General features: G+C 35.6%; 1 protein-coding gene across 2 annotated transcripts in view; it reads left to right on the top strand.

Annotated features, from left to right (window-relative positions):
• The window catches only part of ALG3 (asparagine-linked glycosylation 3), a 178727-nt gene that overhangs the window by 100162 nt on the left and 66179 nt on the right, over window positions 1-12386 (top strand). For both annotated transcript variants that reach the window (XM_089806855.1, XM_089806856.1), the window contains exons 7-8: window positions 7120-7173; window positions 7248-7336. In XM_089806855.1, coding sequence (XP_089662981.1) covers window positions 7120-7173; window positions 7248-7336 — 143 coding nt within the window. The remainder of the gene's footprint in view (window positions 1-7119; window positions 7174-7247; window positions 7337-12386) is intronic.

Here is a 12386-nt window from a genome sequence, read left to right as displayed (position 1 = left end):
TCAATTTGATTGTACCGGGGAAGCCATCTGATGGAACTCTAATTTTTGCAGAATAAGGCCTCCATTTATGGCATAATGAAGTATGGTTATATCCTTGATCGGATACATGAAGACTTTGTGAGCTATTTATAAACAGATTATGGTCATTATTGTGATATGGTCATTGTCATGGTGATAGCCATTTATAAACAATTTTTTGTATAATGAATGGGGATTCAATCAGAACTATACAAGCATTTGCAGCAAAGAAGCACATGGAGGTTTGCACTCAATGATGTCCAGAAGTCAGACATGAATTTCTCTGATTGATTCAATGAAACAGTATACAGCAATCATACAAATACTCTGATATAGAATCAAAGAAGATACAAATTGCTTTGGTCAAAGTTCTTTGAGGAAAGGTTACAGGAAAGATTTAAAGTACACACACCAACAAATATGCAACAGTAGATACAGATGTTACCAGCATATAATATGATTTGGTCAAGTATAGGATTTCTGTACAGCAACACACAGGTTTGATACAGGTAACAAGCTGTAGAACAGAGTATATAAGATTTAAAGCACGAATGTTCCAAGCTAGATCTGTTCACATTTCAGTATGCATTAATTTAAGAGAACTATACTGGTCTTTGTACACTAACAGCATATTAATAATCCACAAATCTTATATGTATAATAAACAAGATATGCATGAAGTTAAAGTGTTTCTGAAGCAAGTATATGCAGTAACTAAGAGACATCAGGACAGATTCAGAGGCCTGTGAGATCCTATAGCAGAAAAGTTTCATTTGTTGTTGGGATCATTAATCTCGGTTCTGAATTGTTCAAAGAAATCTTCTTTGGCCAGGACAAGATGGATTCCACATGGCATCCTGTATTCACGTGAACCATGTGTTTCTCCTACAATATGTGAAAGAAGCACCCAGGTTATCATCGGCACAGCATGATGTTTGGGATGAAAGTCAACAATAGAATAATGGCCCTAGTGTTTCGAATGACCAGGACTATTTATTCTGCCCGTTAAGTAGATGCTGAACACTTATGCAGTTACGAGCATATGAGGCAAAGAAGATTGATAATTCTAAATGCGCAATATATATGTTGTTGGTTAAGAGTTTCTCTCCCTTATCTTTTTGGTTTATACCTTGACTCTTAAAATGCCCAATGGCTTGTGGAGAACAAAGAAGTTAACAACAGAATGGGTCAGTGGAGTAATCTATCAAAGACACCTGAATTGAAAGGTACAACTCCCTTTTGAATGCAAGATTTGCAATGAATTTTCTTTTTTGGGTTTTGGAGGTACACTCTTAACAAGAGAGCAGAAGAGGCAAAGACCAGATTGTTCATCACTTTAAACAACCTAGGCAAGAGAAAATGGTGACTAACTCTTGAAATGCAATCTATTTTGATTTAAGTGCAAGATATGGAAACATGCAATACTAACTACAACAGTAAGAGAGTAGGAAGGATGACAAAATGGGCAATTCCCGGATTACTATGCTAATTGATATTTCAACAATACCTTGATTGCCTATCTTTTAGCTGCTCTGTTAATCAACTTTTGACCCTCTTATACAGTGAACTCCAATACACATATGAACTATGATGTATAGTAGAATGAACAGAAAAATGCTTATGCTGAAGAAAGTAAGGCATACAATCTACTGAATGAAGGAAATAAAACCAAGTTCGTTTGCAGTCATTCAATTTTCAACAAGAACACTTTCATTCCAAGTACTACACTAAAATTAAATGAATAACAGAATTAAAAATGGACTCAAAGTTGTACACAGTAGTCCCAGCTACAAGGATTCCCCCAAAAGTAATTTTGCTTATCTTATTAACTTATCAAAAAGTTACATATATAGGCCTTCTCAAAATGGCTAGTTATAATAGATGATTGTATCATAGAGCATCTTTGAACAGAATAAACTAAAAATAGGACATGATTGAATCATTATCCGTTACAAAGACTGATAGAATGCCATAAATGGCTACAAAAAAGGAGAGAGAGGGAATGATAGATGTCTGGAAGAATGTCAGAGCATCATGCCTTCTTAGGAGTAACTACTTTCCCCTATAAGCTTTCATTGCATTAGTTACTTTATCTAACTCCTTGACACTTGGGATGATGATATTGTCAACTCGAATCATCTAGTAGTCGTGCATTTTTGTCAACTCATCAATTCTGGCAACCTTCGGTTAGAACTTTTCCGATGCCCTTCTTATGATTGAGTCTACTGACGAGAGCTCTTGGATCTTTGACATCTGGAAGTTGAGTGGATCAACAACTTCATCAACAAATGCCATAAACTTCGACTTCATCCTCTCAACATCCACTAGTTTGCCATTAGTAGACACACAAGACTTTGTATGTAGCACTTTTAGATATTCAAATAATTTTTCAATGACCTCTTGCACCAGGTCATGCACATCCTTTAGTTGATTCGCAGACCTCACATAGCTTTCCAGTATGAATTCCAGAGATTGTTTCCAATGAAACAAAGGCTCTTTGCCCATTTTGAGGATCCCGTGAGAGATGGCAACATTGGTCTTCATATCGTGACCTCTTGCAACATGGCCATCTTCTCTATCAAGCTATGTGCTGCCTTCTGCATGGTGATCTGATGGCTGGAAGTAGCTTCCCTCAACTTGTCAGCGTCCAACAAAAGACCTCCCAAATTTTCAATCAGTGGGGGACCTTGAGCCTTATTTGATCTACCCATGCTCGACCAATTTGCCCAATTTGCCTCTCTTGTTGCAGGTTTAGAAGTAGATTTTTGTTCTCCTCTGCATTTCGGTCGAATTGGTTGTTTGAGGTGCTGCCGAGTGCAGATCTGATATATTCCATCAATTCTCTGTTTGAGCCCTTGAGGACCTCCTTCTCTGCTCTCAACTCTTCTAGTCTATCCTCAATCTTCTCATTAGTGGGCAGCCAAAGGGAAAGTGGAAACTAGATGAATGCCACTTTGTTTGATATACAACATATGACTTGTGGATGCATCATTTACTCTCTTTAAGAAATCCTTGATATCCAAGTGTGAGATATCAGCATGCTTGACCTTTTCACAATAAGAAGTGAGTTGTGAAGGATGCATGAAGTTGTGATACTGGTCACACTGGTACTTCATTTTCTGTCTCTCTTTACCTTTACCTGGAGTGATGTCCTTAGTCATGACAAGTGTGTATGTGCAAGCAATTATGACATGGAAATTCCACCGTTCAAGCGTGGAATATGGGAATTTTGAATGGAAGATATAGATGGAAGTTATTGGGACAGTGAATGTATGCCAAAAATTGAGCTCAAAACATGCACTTTTATGATTGAATACCCAAAAACGGGGTTTTGGAATATGATAGCATATGTAGACAGCAATGGTGTTGTATGGAAAATGCATGAAAATGAATGGAAAGAAGTTCACTTTTGATGAGATTTTGTATTTTTGTCATAAGTTAATGTGCAAGCATATGCAGGCAATCACCATCACGAGTTTTCAAATCATGTGGCAGTGGTACGTAAAATGTGAATGGAGTACATGCAAGCATGAAAGTGGGATTTTTGGACAGAAAATTATGTGGTAAATGAGCTCACATTATGAGTGTGTTCTTCAAGAACATTTTTTTAATTCTGACTGCATGTATAAGCAAGATCAAATAGAAGTACTTGCACATGCAACTTGGAGAATTTAGACGGAAAAAAGGAACACATCATAAGCATTATGCAAATCTGAAAATTGAAATGAAAAGACTTGCATAAAAAAGAGAACAAATAAATACAACAAAGCCCTATGAAAATGGTAGAGAATCGTACCTTTTTTTCTTAAGAATCAAGGGAAGAAGTCTTTAATCTTTGTTCGAAAATCTGAAAATAAATCCAAGGAGGTTTTTTGGATTTAGAATGATTGCAAGATTTAGGGTTAAATATACTTCAAATCTTGACTCACTCTTTGCAAAAATTGAGTCAAATATTGTAGCTTGCAAGTGTAGGAAGTTAGAGATAAAAAATGCATCATTGTAGCAATTGTTTTGACCAAGCAATATGCAATGCATATTAGAAATGGAGTCTGAAGCATTATATGCAACTTGAAAAGGATTAAATGCAAGCTGGAAACGATAAGCAATCCTTTAGATCTTATCCGAGTCAAAGAGTTGAAGATTTGAAGAAGAAAAATGCTTAAACACAAGGCATTTTTGGGCAAAATTGTGCCCTAGATTGGATGTAGAATGAGCGAAAACCTCTATAATCTGCACTTTTGAATAGCTAAGAATGATCCTTGGGTGATTTCATGCAAAAACAACCCTATGGAGAGCAAAATCCATCAAATATTGACCAAGATATGAGTGATTCTTTTCTGCAAATCCCGTTTTTCTCAAAAATGCCCAAAATTGGTGGGTTTTGAGAAGTCAAAAATATGTACTTTTGCTCTAAAAATTGCAACCCATGGTGGACAAACATAATGCCTTGTAAAATGAATAGACACTTTTTAGTGCTCAAAACATGTCAAGTCCAAAATCGCCACTTTATAAAAAATGCATGCAAAATGGAACAAAGACATGCTTTTAGAAGTGGAAAGCATGTATTTAGGAAGCAATAATTACCACCTTTATAAAACAAGTATGGATGCACTTTTTGGTCTCCAAGACATGTGCTTTTGGGTTGACAATTGCCACCCATATGCATATTTGCTCTAAAATGCTTGTTAGGTGAGTAGTGACATGCTTTTTGAATACCAAACACACACATTTGTTATAAAATTCACCTCTTATATGCATTTACATGCAAATATAACGTCGTGCTTTTTGTGGTAAAAAGCATGTGTTTTGGAGACTAAAAAGCCCACCATATGCATTAACATATCTAAAAACTTTTATTGAAGAAGTAATAATGCGTTTGTAGGAGGAATAACACATGTTTTTCAAAATGCATGTGCTTTTGGGTTATAATTTTCCTCCTATATGGAGTTTAAAACTTGTAAATAAGCATATTAATAAACTTTGGAAGTGCAATTAATGTGCTTTTGGTTTCAAATTCCCCACTTAAAGGCACTTAAGTGATAAAATAACATGTTGCCTATAGAAAGTCCATCTATATGCATTTAGGATTTATATTTATTGGCAGTGGGTTTTTTAATAGATATTTTGGATGTTGATATATGCTACAAGTAATAAAAACCCCCATCTTTATGCATTTAAAATGTCTAATGTAATTAAATTTATTAAATAACTATAGTTTTCAATAAGGTAAAATGAAAATAGACTTAAAAAAGACTAATTTTCATAAAACATCAAAAACTATGGTCGAATCAACTTAGAATGAGCTAAAAATCTGAAATGGATGTCAAAATCAACTTTAAATACTAAATATAATTCTATCTTGTGCAATTGCCAATAAAAAATCCCACTCTTGTAGGTTTTTAAATTATGACATGTTGTTGCCCTGAAAAACCCCACCTCTTCCTTCATAACTTGAGTTAGACAATTTTGATTGAGGCCTAGGTTAGCTTGGAGCGAGTGAGATTGCAACGACTATTATCATAAGGCAAAAACAAGATTGAAATCTATTTACAACAAAATGAAAAACAAACAAAAAACATGGAAGTTTACCAAAAATCAAGCATTTGTTGTCAGAGAAGAAAAACTCTTTATTACAAACATTGGGGATTAAACTTGATGGAAACCTTCAAAAGAAATGTACAAATAAAGCTACACAGAGTACATTTTAAGGATAACAAATTGCCTTAATGACGCTTGACAAAAATGGTAAACCAAAGAGGATGTACCTACAAATTCATGAGAAAATTGTGTAGGGTAACCTCAATTTTGTGATGTCAAAATCGTGGACAACACATCTAGCAAGTCTGCAACGGAGATTTGGGTGCACCTGAAAAGTCTCCATGGAACATTAGATAAAAGTGGAGATTTCTTTTTGAAGAATATGTTGTTTTTTCTTGTAATGGATGAGAAGATGTCTCTGTAGGAGCATCCTATGAAAATTAAGGATATCTACGATCAACTTGACACTATTGGTCGCAAGATGGAAGAGGACATGGTAGTGAATATGCTGAAACGTCTGCCACGGTCATACAAACACTTTGTTGAAATTAGATGAGTTGTGCAATAAGCTATTGCAACAAGATAGGTGGAGGCAGCATTTTGGTAGTACTTGTGATGTGGTCGGTACGTAACAGGCATCTTCCTACAGAATTTCTCACTGTTGAGTTTTGAAAAGTTTGACTGCCAAAATAGCATCTTCTTGTGAGTTGAGTTAGATACAAATTAAGATCTTTTTCATTACGAACTTTCAGTATCTGCTTGATTATTTAAGAAATCTATTCTAGCAGTGTGTATGGGTAACAGATATTTCTCAAACTTTCTTTCCCTGCTATTGTCTTGGTGAGGGTAGTTCTAGAATTTTAGCCTGGCCTAAGATAGAGAGGCCACAGATGGAAACCTCTCCTGTTGCATCATTGCTGTTCAAACTTCTGAGCTCAATAGCTCAGCTAGAGCATAATGCCTTCAAGCTCGATGTCCTAATGGGGGTTTAAAATTTTGCATATTAACATTGAACATTATCCATTACTAATCATTGCACCATGCTTCCACAGCTCTCTTCTCAGTATCGTGTGGTATCTTCTTTTGCAATTTATATTTTTGATGTATGTCAGATGCATCCTTCTAGAATTTAAGGGCAAAATTGGGCTTATCATCAGCATCAATATCCATGTCATTACATGGGTAATATTTGTGCAAACAATTTATTGTCATTATATATATAACATATGTTTTTCTTCTAATCTACATCCTCAAAATTATGAGATATGAGGGAATACTTTCTGACAGCAGAGATCTTTAAAAGTTAAAAATAGTAATATATGATTACAATAGTAGCATATATTGATACAATGTAATTTGAATTACAATGTAGAGCTCTATCTGCATCTATAGTTTTGCAATTATGAATAGCACAGATTCAAAACCTCACAAATTGCACAGTGAAGGTACTTGAAAGATTACTAGAATTAGCTTTAAAATTTTGTTAATTTTTTTCAGTGGATTTGAAATAGAAATTTTCATCATGGTAGACTGTTCTCTTTATTCTACATTGAACTTCTGTAGGGAATGAGTACCAAGGGAGTGATTCTTGCCTCATTTTCTGCTGCAGCATTTCAGGTATGACAACTTTATTTTATGTTGTAATAAATTACATGCTATTCATAATTTAACGAGGACATTTATATTTACAGGTACTAGTGGGGTTTCCATTTCTTGTAACATACCCATTTGAATACATACTTGGATCCTTCAACCTTGGACGTGTTTTTATACATTTCTGGTAAGTGGTTCGATCATATGCACGTTTATGTTCTCTGTAAGAAGTTTGACTTTAAAATTCAGCATTTGTCTATATGAGCTGCAATTATAATATAGTGTTATTAACGAAGACTCATAGGGTATGCATAGGTATACATAAGTTATTAGCATGGCATTTTTTTAATTAGTCTTTATCCTATTTAAATGTCAAGAAGTAAGAGTCAAGACTCAATAGTGAAAAGTAAAATGCTAATTTATGTGATGTCCCTCCAGCTCTGCCTTCATGAAAATAAATAGTACATATTTCATATTAATCAATTTATATTAGTTTCAATTTAAATAACATAAATAAATTAATAAGGAGTAAATAAATAATAGTAATTGTTGGAAGTTTTCGGAGGAATGAAGCAGTTTCGGAAGTTTATGGGATTGTACAAGATAAATATAATTTAAGGAAGTGCTGTGAGAATTGGAGAGAGGGGCGAAGATGAAATAAGGTGTCGTGTTTTGAGTAGTAAAGAAACTGATAGATATTATTTTCCTTTCATCGGAGTTCGTATCTGATCTAGTGGAGAACATATTTATCGTGGTTATTGGGGGAGGGAAAGACAAGAGTTTACAACATATGCTTACGCGCAGAATCACAGAGGTCCAGGCCATGACAAGTATAGATGATTGATTGTTACGTGGAAATGAATTTATTAATCTGCGACTGGAAGTTTCCTATGATATAATCTGATTGTTATGCGGAAATGAATTTGTTAATTTGTTAATTTGCTGGGTTGCACTACTTTGAAGTTTCCAGCTTTGTCTGTTTGCAAGGAAACAGCACACACAGATAGCGACAATGGTTGTCGGCAAGGGAATTTGTCGTGGACATGTGATTTTCGCCTGTGACATGAAGCAGCAGAAATTTAAGTATGCATGAGTGCTCAACAGTATTCAACAGCCGGTGAAATTGGTAGCTACGTTCAAATCAATGAATGAACCTTTTGACAATAGTTCTGTATGTCTAATTATTGGTGATCACAGGAAATCAAATCTATCTGTTCAAGGAAATGAGACCGTTCTATACAGTTTCAATTGCATTAGTTCAAATATCCTTACTGGGATTTCACAATTTTCTAGTTGTTAGGAGGTTAAGATAAGTAAGTATATGATGATTGTATGTGTTAATTTGCGATATTGTTCTCCATCTCATATTGAGATATGGAGAATGCAAGTGTAAAGTTTATTTTATTGCTGAGATTATTTGTAGGTTCTTCCTCACGGAGGCATATTGGAGAATGCAAGTTTTCAGTTTATTCTATTTCAGAGATCATTGTCTATTATTTTTTAAGAACTTAAGGTATTTTGCCAGAAAATTTAATTTCTGAGTTCTGGTTTTCTTGCCTCTTTCCATATCAGTTCACATTAGAGCATTCTCTGATCGATGGGTTTGGAATTTGCATTTAGATTCATTTTATCAAAAGAAAAAAAAAGAAAAAAACAGTTTGGAGGTGTTCTCTTGAAAAAATAAGTACTCTTATTTTATATTTTTCTGTGTTTTTGCTTTGGAGATTTGTGCTGTTCTTTCATTAATAGTTTTTTACACAAATTGTTTTATAAAAGATATTAGGGTGGACAAGAGCTTGTTCTCACCTTTATGAAACATTTTAAGGTTTCAAAATTCATTAAGACATGGGAAAGTAATGACATTAATAAAACTGCCAACTTAGCTGCTGAAAACAAAGCAAAGGAATTGCTTTGAATGGAATAATGTTTTTCTCCTTTTTTTCCATGGTTTTTCTTTTCAAAATAAAGAATTTATATTCTTTATTTAAAAAAAGTTGTCTATAGTTCTCCCAAATGTTAAAAATAAATAAATTTCAAGTTTGTTGGGAGAGTATTAGTTTGGAGGCTGTGATCAACTTAGCATTTAATTTTAGTACTTTTATGTTTGTCAAGTTGTGTTTGTAAGTTTCACTTAAAGCTACGAAGGATCTCTTGATTTGCTTTTTTTGTCAAACCCAAGTCTAGTAGAGTGTTGAACCTTATTTATGGTCCATTTTTATTACTGAGTGTAAAACACTTTTTAACTTGCAATAATATGGCCAATAATCTGTTTGAGCGAGTTGTTGAACTTGCTGGTGCCATAACCACATTGACTGATAAAGTCAATGAAATTTCAATACAGTGACTTCTTGGAACCAAAGCCCATCAACCCTCAATCAAATGTGCAGTAAAGATATGTGTAGGATCCTGAAATCTTGATGTGCTTGACACTTGGATTCTTGACATGGAGAAATTGTTTTCCTACAATGGGGTTGCTAATGAGGATAAGGTTCCATTTGCGAATTCAAAGCTCCCTGGTGTTCCTAAGGTTTTGGTCATTGAGCGACAATATGTGCAAATTCCAATCACCACACATAATCAATTTGTCATAGCTTTAAAGGATACATTCTAGCCTTCTAGTAATAAAAAGATTTCCACATCATGACTTCGCCTGTGACAATGATAAAGATGTTAGTGCAAGATTATATTTAGCAATTCAATCAACTAAAATTACTTCTTTGAGTGCAAGATCCTATGTTGTTTTCAATCCCAACATTCAAGAGCGGTTTGCAAGAACATTTGTTTAGGGAGTTAAAGTATACTATCCTAGAAACACTTGATGCTACATTTAACTAAGCTCATTTGACAAAAGAAATGCTTTCTGCCCAATCTTGTGCATCTCAATCTTCATTTTCCGGAAGTCCTCCAAAATTTTCAAATTGTTTTTGATTAAGTAAAACAGGTTTTGAAGGGGCCCTGAAACCCTATACAACCAGATTTTGGAGGGAATCTGAAGCCCAACATAGATGGAACACTGCATACAGATTTTCAACAAAAGATCCGCAGTAAGAGACCAGCCCATAAAAGGACAGCAGCAGAAAGATTGAAAATATTAAACCTCAGCTGCAAACAAAGGCCCAAAAGGGCCGAAAGATCCAACGAGAACAACTAAATCATGGGGAAAAAGGAGGACTACCAATTTACCTCCTAACCCCAAAGCAAGAAAAGTATCTATAAATGCATTTCCACAATGCATCATAGTAATTCTGTGCTTCTGGATTTTTGATTGTGTGAATCTTTTTTGGGCCAATGTTTTGGGTCGCACTTTGTGAACAATCATCAGGGCAGTAGAGCAGCAAGGAGTTGAGAGGTATCTTTGAGCACATCATGATCAGCCTCATGAAAATACATACTCTCAGACCAGCTGAAACCATAAGGGAGATCTTTCCTCTCCATACCAGCCCTGCCATCATAACCCCTTTCCAGCTCAATAGAAAGGGAACTTGCCTCAATAGGAAAGATAGGAGGGAGGAAAATTCCTGAGCAAGGCATCTGCTGAGCCATCTCGTATTCCAATTGAAGGCAAAAGGAAAGGGAAAATTCTTTCCCCCATCAACTTCACCCGCACAACAAGTCATCACCACAAAAGGTGATAACACAACCTTAATATGAACTGAGCATAGAAGAGACAAAAACAAGAAATAGCCCTGAAACCCAAAGACCTTCAGAAGGGGTCAACAAAGCCAACAAATCAACACCAAAGAAATTTTTTGGAGATGAAATATCATAGAACTCAGAGGTCCAATAGATGATCAAATCAAAGAATCTCTAGACTCCACAAGGGGGAAAACCCCCACAAAAGCAGCTATTACTTAACCAAAATCACCAAGGAGCTAGGGAGGGCCCTTGAAAACTATTAGCACCCTCCTGAAAAAGAAATAGATAAACCCCTTTGAGAAATTGGGCAGGGGGCAACTTCAATCTCCCAACATTGAAAGCACCAAGACAAAAAAGGGGCATCACAGACTCAATAGCGACAATCCAACCATTCTGACCAAAAAAGGCCCCTCTGAGCCAGGGAAACCCTCCAACAACAAATCTGGATATAAACTATCCGAGAAAAAGAGAAAGACCCAGGAAAATCTTGGCTGAAAAAATGCCCAATCTTGAGGAGATGGCAAGAAAGGAGAACCCTAACCTGTCGATCTTGAAAATGCCACAAAGCCCCCTCATAAGGAATGAGCAGCAACAAAACTTCCCCAGTGGTGGCAAGAAGAGGTCCAAACTGAACCCATCAGACCCAAAAGCATAAGTGTTGACCACCAGTGACACATAGCCCAGCCAAACAAACCATTGGGGTGATAGCAACAAGGAGCCCCTCCTGACAACGGGGAGATCACAATCCAAATAGTCACCATTGCCAGACTCAACAATCCTTGAAACCCTAGCAACCACGAGATAGTCCAAACCATGCACAAAAACATCGGTTCCAAACATAACAGATTTGAGGAAGATCAAATCCCCACCACTGTCGTAGGAGCTAACCAAGAAGGAGACACCCTAACCATCATCATCCTCCCCATCTTCATCACCTGCCTACTCTGTGTTCAAACTTCCCTTGCTCCTCTTCTCGCCCGATGCAGACACCATTTGAAGATAATCCCTAATTTTTTGAATTGTTGAAGACATCAAAATTTCTTTAAAGAAAAAAATTCTTCTCCTTCGTCTTCTTTTCATTCTTGTTAAATGCTAAGAAATATAAACTTTGTACTTATTGTAAAAACAAGGGACATGATAAGTCTGATTGTTTTAAACTAAAGAAGAAGAATCTAGTTGTATAGTAGTATCAAGATGAGGAAAGTAAAAATGTTCCCATTAATATTTTTGGTGAAGATAGGGCATAAGATGACATGAAAAGTAGAGTTAATAAACTCACCTTATAAACAATTATTCTACTTGAAGGGGACGTGGCAATTTGTTTGTTCGGTTTTCAGTGGATTTTATCATTGATAATGGTTTGTAGGAAAATCTGAGTTCGAAGTCCATTGTTGAAAAGCTTCATTTGTTGATGGATCCACATCTGCATCTATATTTAGTTAGATGGAAGGATAATGATTCATCGTCTCAAATCACACACACATGCACTGTGTCTTTTGCATTTGGTCCCAAATTCATTGATAAGGTCACCTATGATGTGACTACTATGGATTGTTGTGGTTTATTGCCAGGGAAACCCTATTAGTATGATAGGACAGCTC

Source organism: Cupressus sempervirens, chromosome 10, assembly GCF_028749045.1.
Source record: "Cupressus sempervirens isolate cs-2001-9-10 chromosome 10, ASM2874904v1, whole genome shotgun sequence".
In the NCBI taxonomy this organism is placed as follows: Eukaryota; Viridiplantae; Streptophyta; class Pinopsida; order Cupressales; family Cupressaceae; genus Cupressus; species Cupressus sempervirens.
This window is presented reverse-complemented; position numbering and strand designations above follow the sequence as displayed.